The sequence below is a fragment of the Manis pentadactyla genome, chromosome 12, assembly GCF_030020395.1.
Source record: "Manis pentadactyla isolate mManPen7 chromosome 12, mManPen7.hap1, whole genome shotgun sequence".
Taxonomy (NCBI): Eukaryota; Metazoa; Chordata; class Mammalia; order Pholidota; family Manidae; genus Manis; species Manis pentadactyla.
This window is the reverse complement of record NC_080030.1, coordinates 99,499,876-99,519,365: the sequence shown is the minus strand read 5'-3', so window position 1 is coordinate 99,519,365 and position 19,490 is coordinate 99,499,876. Positions and strand designations below refer to the sequence as shown.

Here is a 19,490-nt window from a genome sequence, read left to right as displayed (position 1 = left end):
TTCCTTCACTGAACATAATACCCTCTGTATTCATCCATGTTGTTGCAAATGGCAGGATTTCTTTTCTTTTTGTGGCTGAATACTATTCCTATTCCATTGTGTATATGTACCACATCTTCCTTATCCATTCATCTATTGATGAACATTTAGGTGGCTTCCACATCTTGGTTATTGTAATAGTGCAGGAATAAACATACAGGTGCATATGTCTTTTCGAATCAGGGATTTTGTTTTCTTCAGATTCCATTCCTAGGAGTGGAATGACTGGGTCAAATGGTATTTTCTATTTTTAGTTTTTCGAGGAACCTCCATATTGTTTTTCACAGCAGTTGAACAAATTTACATTCCCACCAACAGTGTAGGAGGGTTCCCTTTTCTCTGCATCCTCTCCAGCATTTGTTGTTCCTTGTCTTTTGGAAAGTGGCCATCCTGACTGGTGTGAGGTGATATCTCCTTGTGTTTTTAAATTGCATTTCTCTTATGATTAGTGATGTGGAGCATCTCTTCATGTGCCTGTTGGCCATCCCTATTTCTTCTTTGAAGAAGTGTCTGTTTAGGTCCTCTGCCCCTGTTTTAATTGGGTGTTTGTTTTTTGGGTGTTGAGGCATATGAGTTGTTTGTATATTTTGGATGCTAACCTCTTAGCAGATAAATCATTGACAAATATATTCTCTCATACTGTGGGATGCCCTTTTGTTTTGGTATTTTTGTCCTTTGCTGTACAGAAGCTTTTTGGTTTGATGTAGTCCCACTTGTTCACTTTTTATTTTGTTTCTCTTGCTTGAGGAGATGCATTCATGAAAAAGTCGCTCATGTTTATATTCAAGAGATGTTTGCCTATGTTTTCCATATTACTTTTTAAAACTCATCTTCTCTCACCATTTGGCTGGATAAAACTTCCTAAAAGGTGCCTTGCTCCATGTCACTGTAACCCAGGACTAACCTGCAGGTATGCATAGAGTACACTTGGAGCACAAAGGGAGAGAGTGCTGAGTTCAAGATGAAGCCTTGAGAAGGATTCCTGGAAGGGATGATATCCTATAGGAAGTGTAAGAGTACGTAGCAGTGACCTGACCTAGAGATGTGTGAAAGGACAGGCAAATGACATGAGCCCATCTCCAGATCAGCCACTATGTGGAGATAGGGCACTGAGCAGTCACATGACTGTCTCTATGACCTAGGGACCTGGTCCTTAGAGATGATGGGGAAAGAGGCACTAGATAGAAAACAAATCTACAAAAAATATAGGTGGAGTGTATTATAATCTGGGAGAGCAGAAAGGAAGGAAACTTTTCCCAACTACACATGCATCCTTCAGGAATTCTGATACACACTTTTGGGGTGACCGTTCCAACACACACTCTTTCCCCTGAATTCTTATCACTTATGAACATATTCGATCCTTCAGGCTTGTTGAGGGAAAAAAAAAGATTGATCACCCATTGCAGTAGTTGAATCCATCAAGTGTTTAAGTGATTAGGATCATGGATTTTTTCCTACTCATCTGGCTATAGTTTGGTGGGTGAATTTAAAATAGAGGGAGAGGACAAGACTGAGGCAGAGAGAGCATTTAGGAGGCTCCTACCTGGACTAGAGACATCATAGGAGTAAGCAGGACAGGAAACAATTAAACAATCGCTTAGGAGGGAAAACTGGCAGGACAGAGTGACTGGTGCGCTGATAGAGGTACAAGAAGAAATGGTGTTGGACGCCCAGATTTTGGGGTGAAGCAAATGGATGGTGAGGTCATTAACTGCAATTACAGTACAGAAGAGAAGTACTAGTGGTGTCATTTAGATTGGTATCTCTTTTTCAGGGTTTTGTGTTCCTTAGCTGGGGTTTCCTGGAAACCGTAGCCTGAGGCAAAGTTAATAGTGGGAGGTTATATCGGGAGGTCCAATCTCAGGGCAGCAAGAGTGAGGGGAAAGGGACAAGGGACATTAGCAGGCAGGAGGAGAAAGCAGTGCAAGGTGCTGTGTCACTGGTCCGGCCATAATTTAATCGGATGAGTTGTCTTCTGAACACGCTTTAAAGAGCTCTCCATGGCTTGGTCATTCAGGGACCTAAGGCGGAAGACATCCTTTCCATCTCCTGCGGTTCTCAGGCTAAAATTCATCCCACGGGGTATTGTTTGACCTTCACCCTCTGATTGGGATAAGGAGCCACCCTGGACAATCTGTGGAAAGCGGATCCAGTGCTCCACGGTGAGGCGACATTAATATGAGTTGGGAAGTGGGTGGAGGAGCGAGAACCTCTGTAGGTGCCATGTGGGGTCAGATTTGGGCAAACAGGTGAGATGAAGGGACTTAAGGAGGTCCCGGCGGCAGGGTGAAATAGGCATGGACACAGGGCGCAAAGCACTTTCCCGCCTCTCAACCTTGTTCTCCTTGCCTAGTTTCTCATTTATAGTCTGTTAGAGTTTTATAGTGTTCTAATTTTTATTATACTGTTTTATTCTTATTTCTGCTTAGGCTTTAATGTTAGATTTTTATTCCTCTAGTTCCTAGGAATCTGATGCCTCCATTCACGTGATTTCTAGTCTGTGGGTTTAATATAATTGTGTTCCTCTATTTGTGCTTGTCTCAGTCTGTGTGGGCTACTGTAAGTCACAGCTGGAGTGACTCATTTCCCACAGTTCTGGAGGCTGGAAGTGTGCAGTCAGGGGTCCAGCGTGGTTACTTGGGGCCTCTTCCAGGTTGTGGATTGGCAGCTTCTCACTGTATCCTCTCCTGCAGGAAGGGCTAAGGGAGCTTTCTCAAGCCTCTTATACAGGGGCGCTAATCCTGCCTTCATTGCAGGCTCTGCCCGCATGACCTAATCATTTCCCAAAGACCCCACCTTCTAATATTATCACATTGGGCATTAGGTTTACAACTTAAGAATCTGGGGAGGACACAAATATTCAGACTATAGCAACTATCTGGCTCATTACTTAGAAGACAGAAAACTGCCATGAGGGTCAGATCCCATGAGGTACGTGATTTCATCTCTTCCCTGTGTTTACTGTGTTAACCTCTGTAACTTACTTCCCAAATAGACAAGATAAATCGCATGGTATAAAGGCAGTGCCGTTAGGAGAAAACTTTTCTTTTCAAGGTTTCATAAACAGGGAATAAAAGGAGATTTGGGGTTATAAATGTGATGACAGAATTTTTTCAGTTAATGATTCAGCTTTTTATTGAGTGTATACGCGAAGCTCTTAATTGGGTTTAAGGATACAGTACTGAGCAAAAGAAGAAAAAGGTCACATTTCTACCTTCCTGGAGTTTGCTGTCCAGTCAGGTCAGGGGTTGGGTGGTGGGCCTGGACACAGGCATAAAGCAGGAGATGGTGTGGATAAGTACTGTGACTTCTGCCTGTCATTACAGAGAAGTGCATGTTATGTTGAAATGAGACAACAGAATGGAGGGTGGCAGTTGGCTTGGTTAGGGGGCAGAGAAAATTCCCATAGTAATGGAAGAGCCAGTATTCACAGAGTAAATGGGGAATGGGGATGGGTGAATAGTTAGCAGGAGTCTGTGTATTCACTGAGCAAATGCTTACTGAGCACCAACTATGTGGTAGGCATAGTCATTGGTGTTGGGAATCTGTTTGTGAGTTAGCCAGACAGACATTCCTGCCTCATGAGAGCTGTTGGTAGTTTGGAAGGATTGGAGAGAAGTGACCTGATAGGAATGACATGTGGGAGTTAAAATGGACAGTTATTGTGGGAAGGAATGAGTTATATCAGAGGGAGGAAGATGTCAGGGTGACTCTGAGGTTTTTGGCTTGTATAACCTAGTAATGGTGTGGGAACTGGTGTGGGGTAGCTTAGAGGGGGAGGTGCATCCCCATAAATTTAACTGGACATGCAGAGTTTGAGGTGCCTTTGAGAGACCCAAGTGGAAATGTTAAATGAGCAATTGGATATGTGAGGCTGGAGCGCAGAAGGAAGGTTTGGGCCATTGAAACACACTCGTCAGGTATCTACATATACAAGCAAGGCAGGGAGGAAATTCCTTGTGACATGAGAAGAAAAGAACCAAACTTTTAAATCTTTTTCTTTTTTTATGTGTGTTTTGCAAAGTAAGACTAAATTATATTTCTTTTAATTAGCATGAGGATTTCAACGTGAATACCTGTGTATCCTCCTTTAGGTGTACAAAACAATACTTTTTTCATCCTTGTCCAATCCGGATAGTTTGTAGGTGATAAAGGAGATATTCAGGTTTTAGCATAGCAGTTATAAATCTAGGCAGCCTTATGATTTGTTTTAAGATTCCAGATTCAACATCTACTAATAAGACTGGGTATTTCTTTCCAAATATTGAATTTTTAGTCAAACACCATTGTGAGAAACATCAAGGGCAGGTAAGTAATGTATCTCTGGGAGCTATTTCAAAAAGGCTGATGAAATTCAGTTGGCCTGCATTTTCCAGTAAGAGTCTCAAGGCTGGTAAAAATTCTCAGCTGAACAATGAGCTAATGAATGTGAACCAAAGAATAAGAAATAGAAATAAGAGACAAAAGGAATGGGAACAAAACCTGTCACCATGGGGCTTGTCATTTCTTGTGCTCTTCGTATTTCTAGAAAGGTTTTCAGAAGGTTAATCACCTATTAGCCACTTAAAAAACACATTTTTCCAGTTTTTAATTATAATTAAGTTACTCTTCTATTAAATGCTGACCTTTCTTGCTACTTGAGTTTCAGTTTTAATTGTCATCAGAGGTCACTTAGAATATTCTCCTCTGAAACAGAGCCCTTGCTGACATTTAGTTTAATTTCTCAGTAGTTGTGGGGAAAGTAAGATGAATGCAAATAAATCCTCATGCTTAATAATCTAATTTTAAAAATGTCCATGGGAGAACTAAGTGTTCCTTTGAACATTAGTGAGAAAAATTTGTTTTTTCTGAATATTCTGTTTGGAATTAGAAATGCACTGGGGATAGAACAGTTTTATAAATAGACCACTGCTTTGGTTCATATTAAAAATGTGCAGACAGCATTTTTCCCCCTTTAGTTTTATTGAGTTTTAAGTTAGATACACCTTGAAAATAAGTGAAATTTTTATTCAATGACAATTTTCTCTTTATAAAACTAACTTTAAACTAGCGCTTTCCTACCCCATCCTCTCACTTGATTGTTGCATGTTCTCTTAGTTTGTTCAAAGCCTCCTTCTACTCTTCCTATGGATAAACCAAAAACAATAGATTTCAGCTGAAAAATAAAGACATTGCTATCAAGGTCAAATTTATTTATGGAGTCTTCTTTTTAGTTATAAAGCGGGTTGTCCAATGAAAGTGATTGCTTTTTTTTGTTTTTAATGACATAAAGTTGAAGTCTGGTCTACTTCTGAGGTGAAATGACTGGTTCTTTATTTCTGTTTCTACCTACCTCACAACAAAACTCGTTTCCTCGGAGTATGTTTGCTTCCACCCTGGTGTGTTGTCTACCATCCCCTTTACTAATTAGAATTTCTAGACCTATAGTAAGAGCCTAATATAAAGAATATGGGTTCATGTGTACATTTCTTTCCTCTCTTATTTTTCAATTTTTTTCTGTACTGAATGAGGGGGAGGATGGGGGTAGAGGCAGGAAGACTTTGGGACCAAGTAAAATTCTTCTTGGCTACAAGTTCGGCAGGCATCAGAGAAGGCTTCACCACTTCTCTCTAGCACAGCCTCTGGAGCAGAATGGGGGAGAGATGCTCAGCACACCAAGACAGGAGCCTGCAGAAGCCTCTCTCTCGAGCTTTCCCTTTCCTTTAGACTTAAACTTTGGGACTAAATCAGACAGTCTAAGTAAGGCCGGTGTTTCACACTCTCACCTGGTTTTATTCCACTGCGTCAGTAATGAATTTGCCAGAACACTTGGTTTTTTCCATTAGTCCTCTTTCGGCCGTTACCAGCAGCCTGTTACGTGTTTACTTGGCTGCTTGAGGGACAGGAGAGTCGTGGAGCGGCGGGTATTCCGGAGTGTTGCTGTTTGGCCCTTCCCAGCAGCCTGGGCTCAGGGGACTCAAGGCTAATCATTAGAGGGCTGATCTCAGTGGTCCCAGTCAGCTAGGACCCAGATATTGGGGGGGCTCTGATGGGGGCCCTGAGAAGTCTGCCCCAGGCCGTTTGCTGGGCCCATTTGTCGAGAGGATCCACAAACTGAATGGTTTGCTGCTCACCTTCTTCATGGGTAATGGGCGCTATAGTTTCTGCATTTTTAAACATCACTAGAGTACACAGCTTTTAGGCCTGATAGGTTCCAAAGAAGACAGGCTGCAGCCTTCATCCTCAAGGACTTTTATACAGGAAGAAGGTGAGGGAAAGTGTGGCAGATTAATGAAGGCCAGTATAAGTTTAAAGTGAAAAAAAATTCTACAAAAAAGGAAGTAAATAAGGAAACTGTATTTTGCACCCTTATTTTCACACTGAAGAGGAAATCATTTTTGTCAGTTTGGTGTATATTCTTCTGTCTGTCTAAACATATACACACATACACATATACATAAACATGATACACACACACACACACATACACACATATGTGCATATGTCTACACACATACACAACTTTAGTACTAATTGTATGTCATTCTGCAAGTTCATTTTTTTCACTTGTTATATGATGAGTATTCTCTGGTGTCAGTATTATAGATTTATTTGTGGTTTGGGATAGCTGCCTGATATTCTCTAGTGTGTGTTACTATAATTCATTTAATTATTATTGGTGAGCCTTTCAAAGGGGTCTAGTTTTTCACTCTGAAATAATGCTGCAATAAATACCCTCATCTCCATGTTTCTGCTGTTATTTCTGTAATACAGAATTCTGGACAATTTTAAATTATTTATTTATTTATTTATTTATTTTTTAGGAGAGCAAGGTACAGGCTTTTATTTAGAGGTACAGTGAAAGGACAGAGCTCCTGGCTCACGCCAGGAGGGGACAAGAGAGTCCCTAAATTATTTATTTTTAATACTGAAAATACTTCCAGTATATCCTCCAAAAACTTGAAACAGTTTATACTTTCCCCAATGGGTACAGTAGATATACTGATTGCATAAAATAGTTGAGGCACTGTAGCAAGATCGTGGTTCTAATATATTGTATCTTGATGGCACTTTGTATTGTATAACCACTTCCGCCTGTTGTGTTTAATTCCTAGAACCACCCTATATGTGGGTTTTTATCTGTCTTTTAATAGGGAGTACACTGAATCCATAGATCACCTTGGGTAATATGGGTATTTTAACAATACTAATGCTTCCACTCCGTGAATACAGAATGTCTTTCCATTTATTTGTGTCCTCTTCAGTTTCTTTAACTTTGTCCATGAACGTTTTGGGGAAGAACAAGAGTGGAGAAAGAGGTTGATTGACCTTTGTAGTATGGGTCATCTTAATTTGCCCGATTGTTGAGCCCCTTCTTTTGCGGTAGCTGTTTGGTGAGCATTTACCTGACCAGCCAGCCAAACCATCAGCTCCTGTCCATGGATGAGTGTCGATCTGTACGTCTGGCATATCTCCTTCAGAATGAACAATCAAGCATGCTGTTCAAAGTTTTCCCCACTGGGAGGCTTTCCCTTTTCCATGTCCTCCAGGGCTCCTGAGTAGGACTGCAGTACCACAGCTCTTACTCTTGGGCAGCGCCAACGTGGCATACAGAACCATCTCTAAATCAGGCCTGAATTTTTCTTCTTCAGTTGGTCATAAGGAGTTCTTCTCAGTAACGCCACAGGCAAAGTTTGAAGAGAGAATCAATGTAGCAAGAATAGGAGCTGCAGGGAATCTGAGCCACCTGCTCATGTCACCTAAGTACCTGCCAGGCCTGAGTTCATAGAAACTTCTTCCACTTAAGGTTGAAGTGCGCTGCGTACCCCAACTTTATGGCCTTGGCTGGCCAGCCAATACTAACGGAGTGCTTATTTTACGTAGCTCTGTTCTAAATCCTAAAGGTCTGTGTTGGGATTCACCACCACAGTGGGCCTGTCAAATGCCACACAGAATCTACCACAGAGACTTGAAACACCAGTGAATCTGTTGGGTCACATGGCCCAAGGGGCAGAGCGCTTCCACGGCAGCCTGGGCCTGTTGCTGAGCCTTCTTTTATTAAATGTTTCTCTCAAACTTGGTGGCTTTTCCTAGGTCCTTGACAAATAGGTCAGAATAACATACCCTAATAAGGTATTTGATGCCTTCAAAACCCAAAAAAGCCTACTAGGTGTTGTGACTATGAGTGGTAGGAGGAGCCAGCTATCATCTTGGAAGAGATATATTGACATAATGCAAGACCCCTAGACAATTTACAAAGGTAGCAGGCCTTTGAAATTTTATAGGGATCTTTCCCCAGCCTCTGGAATACATGTATCTTACCTAAGTGTACAGGGTAGTTACTACTTATTGCTCAGTTAGCACAAAATGGAAAGCATGACATTCCGTGGAATCAAGAAGCAATCGTGGTCCTTATGGACTGGATTTTGAAAGTGTGCTGGATTGTTGAGAGAGCCCTGAGGTGGATCAAGTAGGACTTGTTAGGCACCCAGTAGGGTGCCAGCCGGAGACAAACTAGACAAACTGCTCAGGTGGTCTTTACTACCATATACAAAGAAAAAAAAAATCAATACCGTTAATTTGCCAGATCAATAGCTGTGTACCAGATGCCAGAGAATGGACTAGTGAACTCCAGCAATGCAGTCACATCTGGTATAGCATCTGCATTCACAAAATCCACCTGTTCTTCGGAAAGCCAAATAGGCAAGTTGAATGTGGATGTGAAGGAATAATTACCTTCATCCTTCAAGTCCTTGATGTGACCCTAATTTCTGCAACCTCTATAGGAAAGAAGTTGAGTATTTTCATAGGTAGAGGTAGTTCTAGGAGTTTGCACTCGACCTTTCTTACTGTTATAGTTTACTCCACATGCCAGGGAGCCAATGAGAGATCCTGTAGTTGCTAAAAGTAAGTCTGTTCCAATTCTGCATTTCCGAACTGGGAAAATAATGATGGCATGAATTCTGGGATGAGCAGGAGTTGAAGTGAGCCCAACATCCATGAATCGCTTGATCTCCATGAGCCTTTACTCCTGAAAGGTAGAAAACCGTACCATTTTGGGTCTCCAGGAATGAGTATCAGGTCAGAGCTTCCACAAAACTCTGAGTATTTCTCCTTCCTCCATGTATAGTTCCTCTGGTAATTGGGGGAGTTCAGGTTTTTGGGGAAGGTCGGGAGGAAGATTACCAGTGTACCTTTTTATGGCTGACCAGCAAGTTCCTTCATCAAGGGAACCTGGCTTCCTTTTACTCATGGGGCTCTAGGTCTGTGTCCTGGCTCAAATTCAGATATTGATGTGGGGCCGTATCTTTCTATTTTTTAGCCTTGCTGTTCATACAGATCAAGTAGCACTTGATGGGGTTGTCCCTGTTTCCCTCTTAGAAACACTATGGTCAAATACCAACCATCTCTTGCAGGTCAGACTGTTCTGATTTTAGCTTTTGCTTTGTTGCCTGATAACATGGTAACTATGCTCACCTCATCTCTGGTTAAGTTCTGTCCCACAGCCCCTGGACCCTGGGATACCGTCATCCCCATTCAATTCAGGAACCCAGTTCTCAGATGGCAGCATTGCTAATTGTCACTGCTCATCTGCAGAGAACACCTTGCAGAGATCTTCAAGAAGGCTAGTGGTCCTCTCAACTGGTGTATCTCTCAAAGTCCTGGTGAAGGCAGTGCCCTCTGGGTCCTACCATGTTATACCATTAGAGGTGGGTGAGCAGGTCTTACATGGTAAATCCAGTTCAGCGTTCCTAGTCTTTGGATGGCTTCCTCTATACCCAGGATTTCAATGTCATGTTACTAAAAAGTGACCTTTAGAACCAGGCTTCAGTCAAACTGAACAAACTGTTAGAGCCATTTTCAACCACTTGAGCTAATACAGAGGATGTAGAATTTGTTTAGTGTACCTATGTCAATAAATTTGATCTGATCAAATATTATATTCCTTCTAACCTCACACAATGCATACCCTCTGAATCCATTTTCATATGTATTTCCTGGTTTCTGTCTTTGTAAAATGGGAAAAATCATGAATTTCTTTTGAAGTGAATGGTACTTTTTTCTAGGTTACACTTTGTATTTCACCTTCGGGATTCTTCTGGGACTTGAGTCTGGTTGTAGGCCTAGAAACAGAGCTACCAAATAAAGGTGGGGAGGCAGGGTCCTTATGAAGAGCAAAAGTCCCTTGCAAAGAACTACCTTAGGTGAGGCCCTTACTGATTCTTCAGGCAAGGAGAGACTAACCTCATTAGACAGGGGAGGAAAGACTATTTCTGTTTGCAAGGAAGGCTCTGCAGAACAAAGTTCTCAGCTTCATCAGAGTCCCTGTGTCTCCCCACCCCAATTTTGCAGCCCCTGCTCCTTCCCAATCAATGCCCTGACTTTAACAGAAGAGACTCTATTAAGGTTGCGAATCTAATTTTCATCTCAATATAGCTACTCACAGGAATAGATTTTAGTTTAGTTTTCAGAAATCTCATCTCTGGGGCTATAGAAGATAAAAATTTATTTCACGGTGGTTAAAGAAGCTTGAAAATTCCTCATCTAGTCCTTGAGTTTAACATTTAAAGTCCTCAATTTACCTTTTTCCTTCCTGCAAATTCTGGGACCCACAGCAGATTACAGAATTAGGTGCAAGGGGTGGGGCTCAGCAGTCTGTATTTTAACAGGTGTTCCACCTGATTTTAATGTACCCTTAACTTTGAGACCCACTGATGTAGATCAACACCTTCAAAATTCTCAGAGAAAATTATTTTCAACTGAGCATTCTAAACCAAGAAAATTAATACAAACAGAATAATGACTTATTCAAACATACAGGGACTCAAAAATGTACCTCCCTTGTGCATAAGCAGTTGGAGAAACAGTCTGTGGAAAAGAAAGAAGTAAACAAAGGAATTAGTGAAGTGGATAACAAAAGGCCAAGGAAATACAGACGTCAGGAGCCGAAGGCAGAAAGGAGGATCTCCAAGATGGTAGGGAAGGGATATTCGGGGACATCAGAAAGTAACCATTCTAGAAAGGGACAGGAAGGCAAAGACAGGACTCTGAGATAAAAACACAGCTGATAAATTTGATCTTTCAAAATATAATCCTTTTGGTATAAAATCTAGCTGGTGGAGCGAGTGAAAAAATAGACAGTTGTTTTAAAAATAAAAAATAAGATACATGTACGCACACATTCACACATAGTTTATAAAGTTTTTCTTACTTAGAAAATGTAAGACTTTTCACCGAATGCCAAACAAAGACTCACGTACCTTGGGGTTCACCTTAGGACTGTCAGGCAAATATTACTGACTGAAGCTAATTTTCTGGTTCTCATGTTGCTAACTGTCCCATTTCTTTTGGAAATATAAATTTTAAGTATAAAGCTTTTATTTCATCTTGTGGAAAATTCAAGCGAAACTTGAAGTCACAGTGGTATTTGATGAGAAGCGTTGAGAGGAAAGAATCTTTTAACATGATTAATTACTTTGAACATTCAGAAGAACTGCTTTGGTTTTTATGCTTCTCAGTAAGAAAAGGAAGAGGGTCGGAGAATCATTACATTCTGGTGAGCCAGGAGTATAGCCAGTGAAATGTGCGGAACAGATACCCAGGGCACAGGCAGTAATAAGTCCATGCATGCTATATTCCCTGATATTATAAAGTCTGCTTCTTGTCCTTATGTTTAACTACAAAATTAATTTTTGTTTAATCCCTCTGTAGACTCATATGTGAGGGAAATTGACTATAAGTATGTACCAAAAAGCTGATTAAAAGTTCTGAGTACATGGGGTGGGCTTGACAGTGGGTGGGCTTCAGTATATAGGGTCACTCTGCACCAAGCTGGTATTTTCTTGGGGTACCTCCAAATGTTAATATCTAGAATTTTTTCAACTAGAGCTTTTTAGTTACTGGAAGGGGGCAGCCCTTTGGTCCTGTGTGGGTAGCATATGCCTGGCTGCTGGCTCTTGGGCGCTAGGTTCTCATGTGGAATGGGCAGACATTCACTCAGTCCCCGTGTTTTCAGCCCTCTACTGATTTTTCTCAAGTCTGGTGCTTACTGGTTCCATTATGCCATAGAGTTGGGCTGCTGGACTGGAAGCATGTGCTTTCATGTGGTTGCTCAAAGGAAGGACAGACACCTGGGCGTGGAGTGGGGTTCCAGTGGCTCTGCGTACAGGTTTTTCAGTCAGCTTTCCAGTTTTCAGCCCCACCCACCCTTTCTGGGGTAACAGGTGCCCCCCAACCCAGAGCTTCTTTGAGGATCTACGGGGTATCAGCTTCTTCCTGGAAGCACTGAGGATAAAGAATCTGTTCTGTTCAGTCAGTTACTACACCACCCTCTGCTTTTTGCCTTAAATCATTAAAAAAAGAAACCTTACCTATTGGTGTGTCTCTTTCATACCTCTTGTTTTTTTGGGTTGTACATTTTGTTTAAAAACCCCCTTTACTCTCATTTCAGTGTGATTTTGAGATGCAGGGTCTATGGTCAGTCTGCCTTGTGTAACCAGAAATCCAGGCACCATTTGTTCTTTACTGCTTCTCTGGTGCCTGGCACTTACTGGGTTTTTGAATAGATATTTGATGAATAAATAATTGAATGAATTGAGTAAGAAGCTTTTATAGTAACAGGAGACTTAATATTATGACTTTGTATGTATTTATGTCAACCTAAAAAGCATATTTTTAAATGGTGATTTTGCTTTGATGCCATTCTATTTTTTGTTTTTGTTACTCAACATGATCAAGGAAACTAAATGTTTTAAAGTGTATCCATCAGTACAAAGAGAAGGCAACTTACTGAATGGGAGAAAATATTTAATCATATATTTGATAAAGGCTAATATCCAAAATTTGTAAAGAACTCATACAGTTCAATGGAAAAAGACAAACAGTGTTATTTAAAAATGGGCAGGTCTCAGTAGACCTTCTTCTAAAGAAGATGTGTATAAGGCCAAAAGGTACATGAAGAGATGCTTAATATCACTAGTCACTGAGGGAATGTAAACCAAACCCACAACGAGATATCAACTCACACCTGTTAGAATGGCTATTATCAAAAAGACAAGAAATAAGAAGTGTTGGTGAGGATGTGGAGGAAAGGGTACCCGTGTGCACTTTTGTTCAGAATGTAAATTGGTGCAGTCACTGTGGAAAACAGAATAGTGGTTCCTCCATACAAAATAAAAATAGAGGTACCATATTATCCAACAATTGGCTTTTAGGTATTTTTCTGAAGAAAGTGAAAACACTAATTTGAAAAGATATCTACACCCCTATGTTCATTGCAGCATTATTTGCAGTGCTAACTACTACCAAAATACTCCTCAATAGAAGAATGGATAAAGAAATTGTGGTATATATACAGTGGAATATTATTGATCCATAAAAAAGAATGAAATCTTGACATTTGCAACAACATGGATGGACCTTGAGGACATTTTGCTTAGTGAAACAAGTCAGACAAAGACAAATACCATGTGATCTCTCTCATATGTAGAATCTTAAAAAAGAAAACAAATAAACTCCCACCCCCCCCAAAAAACAACCAAGTTCATAGATACAGATTGATGAACAGATGGGTGGTTGTCAGAGGTGGGGGGTGCGAGTGGGTGAAATTGGTGAAGGGGGTCAAAAGGTACATACTTCCAGTTATAAAATTAATAATTCATGGGACTTGTGCAACATGGCAACTATTGTTAATAATAATAATACTGTTTGCATATTTGAAATTTAGTATAAGAGTAGATCTTAAAAATTCTCACAAGAAAATTTTTATTGTAGTTCTGCATGGTGGTGTTTTTAACAAGACTTATTATGGTGATTCTTTTTACAGTGTATTCAGTTATTGAATCATTATTATGTTGTACACCTGAGACTAAACTAATGTTATATGTCAATTATACTTCAATAAATTAATAAAAAATAAAGTGTGAACTACTTCAGGATAGATATATGTTTATTTACTGGGTCAAGCACAATTATAGCTGTTACATTAGGTGTAAGATACGCATTCACCTATTTATAATTTTCCTCGAGTTAGACTTGTATTGAAGCTGATTTATGTAGCAAGCAAAGTCTTCATTCCTACTTGTATGTATATTTAATGGTAGTTCTAAAGGGTCTCACGGTGATTTTGGTGTAAAACTCTCCAACTACCACTTCCCCCTACCCATTGACCCTTTGTGGTTAATAAAGCTTGAGAGTCATTGGCTTAATGTGGCATCTTACCTAGGTATATTTTGCATTTCAAAGTGAATATGTGAAGATGGATAAAATCTAGTAGGGGCAAAGAAATTAAGCTATGAAAGTGAGAGTGAATAGTAAAATCAACATTTTGAACAAACAGATTAATATTCTCCTTATTTACAGAGACAGCCCTGGATAACAAAGAGGGATTATAGATACATGAATGGTAGAGAGTTGTGATTTGGCTACAGTGTTGGATTTAACCTTCCATGCATTTATTTTCTTCCCAGTCTTTGAGATTTATTAAAGGAATCTACCCAGAAATCCAAAGAGTTCTCATGAAAGATGAAAGTAAGGAAGAATGTACCCCACAAAAGTGGGTTAGTAAGATAGTAGAGTAAGTCCCTTACAGAAAACCCTACAGAGCTGCACTAATTGGCAAGAAGTTGGGGAAAAGGATAAGAGAAAGGTGATAAGAAACTTTTTGGGGCAAGAAAACCAAATTTCTATAAATTTTCTGGAATAGATTGTCTATACCTGAATATTTTTCCAGTGATCTCCTTTAGAATCTCCATCTTTATTATTTGGTTGATATCTTCTTTCAAGTTGCTAATACATGATAAAGTCAGTTTTAGGGAGAAGAAACTGAGAAGGCAGAAGTCTATGTATTTGACCATAAAGTACAGAAATGGGTGGACATGGGAAAGAAGAGAGAATGACGAGCAGAAGGCTTTAGAAAACAGTTTTGAAAATATGACCAAGACATTTTACATATCATTTTTCTTCTCCTCTTGAATAACTTCTTCAGGATGGTTTGTGGTGGATTATCTGGGAGGAGACACAAAAAAATAGAAAGCTGGGAAACTGTTTCAGAAAATAACCTAGTACCTACTTCTAAGGGTAGTAGAACAAAAGTATGTGATTATCTTGGTTAAATAGGAAACTTGAGTTCATGGCCAAGTAGTTCTGCGCTAATGCAGAAATGGAATATGAACCTGTACCAAAGAACTATTAAGAAACATATTAGTATTCTCAGGAGAACTAGATAATCAAATATGTATTAATGTTTTATATGCTGCTACTGGAAGTTTAAAAGAAAAATTAACCATAAGGTTATAGCTTTTACCTTTGAGGCAGTAGTACATTTTGATTCTTTTTACTTTCATTTTGTTTATGAATGTCATGATATTTCCATCATAGTTGACTAAATATAATGGAAGGAGGTGCTGACTAAGCTAGAGACTTAAGTATTCTTAAAGAGTTGAAGAGAGCAAAACATCCTTCATGATGAAAGGTAAGAAGACAAATGTTATTCACAAAGCCCATTGCTCATTGACTTTTTGTGTTTTGGCCTTGTTCTTAGGCAAAAGGACTCCCATGGAAGAGGGAACTCTTTGTCCGTGTTCCAGAATGTGTTTCCAAGCTCATCAGTGCAACATGATACTGCTGCTTTGTGTTGAAATGCTTGAAGAACACCCACTTCTCCACTGGCACCCTACATCCTACTGAAACCATGGTCTTCTCAGAAGTGTTGACTGCGTCCCATACTGGGACAACCAGCACAACATTCGTAGTCTATGAAAACACATACGTGAATATCACGCTCCCTCCACCATTCCAACACCCTGGCATCGGTCCGCTGCTTAGGTACGGGCTTGAAACCATGACTCCCACTGGGATGAGTTCCTTGGGGGTGAATAGCACAGCTGTACCCCCAACACCAGCAGCTTTTAAGAGCCTAAACTTGCCTCTCCAGATCATCCTTTCTGCTATAATGATATTTATACTGTTTGTGTCTTTTCTTGGGAACTTGGTTGTTTGCCTCATGGTTTACCAAAAAGCTGCCATGCGTTCTGCCATTAACATCCTCCTTGCCAGCCTGGCATTTGCAGACATGTTGCTTGCAGTGTTGAACATGCCCTTTGCCTTGGTGACTATTCTTACGACCAGGTGGATTTTTGGGAAGTTCTTCTGTAGGGTATCTGCTATGTTTTTCTGGTTGTTTGTGATAGAGGGAGTAGCCATCCTGCTCATCATTAGCATTGATAGGTTCCTTATTATAGTCCAGAGGCAGGATAAGCTGAATCCATACAGGGCTAAGGTTCTGATCGCAGTTTCCTGGGCAACTTCCTTTTGCATAGCTTTTCCTTTGGCTGCAGGAAACCCTGACCTGCAGATACCTTCCAGAGCCCCCCAGTGCGTGTTTGGGTACACAACCAATCCAGGTTACCAAGCTTATGTGATTTTGATCTCTCTCATTTCTTTCTTCATACCCTTCCTGGTGATACTGTATTCCTTCATGGGCATCCTCAACACCCTTCGGCACAATGCCTTGAGGATCCATAGCTACCCTGAGGGTATATGTCTCAGCCAGGCCAGCAAACTGGGTCTCATGAGCCTACAGAGACCCTTCCAGATGAGCGTTGACATGGGCTTTAAAACGCGTGCCTTCACCACCATTCTGATTCTCTTTGCGGTCTTCATTGTCTGCTGGGCCCCATTCACCACTTACAGCCTTGTGGCAACGTTCAGCAAGCACTTTTACTACAAGCACAACTTTTTTGAGATTAGCACCTGGCTGCTCTGGCTCTGCTACCTCAAGTCTGCATTGAACCCGCTGATTTACTACTGGAGGATCAAGAAATTCCATGACGCCTGCCTGGACATGATGCCTAAGTCCTTTAAGTTTCTGCCCCGGCTCCCTGGTAACACAAGGCGACGGATACGCCCCAGCGCCGTCTACGTGTGTGGGGAACATCGGACGGTGGTGTGAATACCGGCACGGCCTGACGTTTTGGGCGGCAGTCATTCTCTACCTGACTTTGAATTTTCTTTCACATGGCTGTCCACTTACACTTGTTTTCTTTATAGAGCCTGTGTAAGGGTGTGTATGCAGTGTAAAGAAAGAATGGTGGTTATAATTCTCTTACCAAGAATACACATAGGGAAGTAATCACCTATGTTACCTCCAGGGTTCAAGCAACACATCCTCGATTTAGGGTGGGAAGATGGCTTTTTTTTTTCTTTGACTGGTTTTGTTTTTGAAGGAGGAATCAGGATTGTGCTTTACTGCGCCTGCCGTTACATTGAACTCCAGGTGTTTTGTAGCTGCTAAGTTGAGTTTATCAGTTAGTTTTTTTTTTCTGGAAGACACGGCTGCTTACCGCCATCATATCGGAGCCAAAAACCACTTTTACATCTCAGTAGATAACTATTTACTTTTATTTAAATATATAACCCAAGGGGGTTAGAGACATTTTAAAGGTCATTACTATTTACTTTGGTGCACTTTAAGAAACAATGTACAAACTAATTCAGTCATAAATTGTTTTTATACATGTAGACACGTTGTGCTTTAGGAAGTATTGCATTATCATTTCCAGGAAGATAGCTTTTGAAAAATGTTTTGTCTGCATGTATGGTTCTAAAGAAGAGAACATAAAAATACAGAAATTTTTCTAAGCACAAAAGCAATTCTTTAGGGCGATAGGGCAAAGTTGAGGAGACAGAACCCTTGCAAATTTAAATGGGACGCAGTGAAGGCGAGGCTGCTGCTGGCCGTGGTGTTTCCTTTTACTCAAGGACTCTCACCGAGTCCAGGGCAGAGAAGGGCCTACCGTTTCTTGAACACCTACTGTGTGCCAGGCACTGTGCTTCATTGTATCCTCACAGCATCCTATGAGGTAGGTATTATTTCTTCCATTTTTATAGATGAGGAAAGCAAATCTCAGAGAGACAAAAATCCTGTCCAAGGTTAGTGGTAGAACTGGGACCCCCAAAAATCTGTCAGAGTCCTGAGACGTGCTCTAGTCCACTGTGCCACACGTAACATCGGTCATAGATGTTTCCTAGTCAAGAGGCAATGCTGTGTGTCCTTTAATTTTTTTTTTTAGACTGAAACCTTCCTCTTCAAAATAAGTTCACTTTATTTTTAATTACCAAAAGATGTGTGAAACCATTACAGAAAGTCTGGAAAATGCAAAGAAATAAAAGCACTCACAGCCACCCTTTTATACTGGAATTTAAACATTTTAGATAAGTAGCGCTGTAAGGAGAGAAGGTGATTTTTTTTTGGTTTGGTAAAACAAGTGACTGCCAACTGTAGAGAAGTTAAATCCTGCATGTAGGTCTTAGCCACGCAGGTTCAGGGGTGTCCAGTCATCCACGTGTTTCTAAATGTTCAGGGCAGAACAACAGGATTGCCTGGTGCTTTCCCAGAGCAGAGCTGGAGTCTGTGAGTGTGTTGGAATTGTGTCTCCTACAAAGAAGCAAAAATAGGCGTGATTCCAAGCCTAGAGCAAGTCTGACAGGACAGGTCTGGGTTTTCAAATTATTTTTTCTCTTGCTGACCATCTGTCCTTGCCTGGTGTGTCCAGAGCGTTTGGTCCACTTCTCAGAAATCACTGACAGTGCACAGAGCCAACAGATGTGGTCTGCAGATGAAGGCTGTGTGAGGGCTGAGAGCGTAGCCTCCTGGCCACATCATGGGCTTTACAAACAGGGGAGTTAACTAGGAACACTTTCTGGACTTGCAGTATCTTTTCAGAATTTTAGTGCTTTGTGAGCCAGTGGGACAAATGAGCCTTTATGATTTCTTCAGTTTTACGACCAGAGAGTTGAAATCCATGAATCTTGAAGGTCTTGCCGAACTCCAATGTGCTTTCCTCCGTGTGAGGGTGGAGATTTTTGAAGAGGCCAGCATCACGGTCTGGTCTCCAGTATTACCTTGTATTTTACTTCATTAGCTGGGTCTGAGAATGGAATGTCTGAGGAGCCCGTGGCACGGTGTCAGGAGTTAGGACTTTGGAAGTTTGATGACGTCTCAAGAGATGTAGGAAACCCTTCTCTTAAGGCAATCGTGATGCTAATGGAACTCGTTTTCCAGTTAAAGGACTCTTCTGGGACTCAAGCATATTGAGTCAACAGACTGTTTGGGGATCATCTTCCAAAGACAGTCACCTACCTCTTTGATTTCTGATTTATATTATGCACATGAAAAATTGTTTTCGTCTGTAGGGATCTTACAGAACACAGAGACACCGTAGTGGGTCCTAGTAGTATGTTGAAGGGTGTCATGCTTTCCATTTGCAATACAAACTGGATTTCAAGCAGAGATGAATAAGTACAGTTGAAATGAGACTTTTCTCTTAGGAAAGTCAGCATGATGTGTATTCATAATACGTAGTTTTGGTAGGTCTTGAAACTCCCTTTGTGATAGGGGTTGACACCCAGCTTTGTTTTCTTCTATGAGCAATGCTTAGGTAATTTTGTGCCGCTTGGAAGGCAGTGCA

General features: G+C 40.8%; 1 protein-coding gene across 2 annotated transcripts in view; it reads left to right on the top strand.

Moving 5' to 3' along the window:
- GPR63 (G protein-coupled receptor 63) overlaps window positions 1-19,199 on the top strand; it is a 50,524-nt gene extending 31,325 nt beyond the window's left edge. For both annotated transcript variants that reach the window (XM_036890447.2, XM_036890448.2), the window contains exon 2: window positions 15,563-19,199. In XM_036890447.2, coding sequence (XP_036746342.1) covers window positions 15,713-16,972 — 1,260 coding nt within the window. In that variant the 5' untranslated portion in view covers window positions 15,563-15,712 and the 3' untranslated portion in view covers window positions 16,973-19,199. The remainder of the gene's footprint in view (window positions 1-15,562) is intronic.
- The last annotated feature ends 291 nt before the right edge of the window (window positions 19,200-19,490 follow it).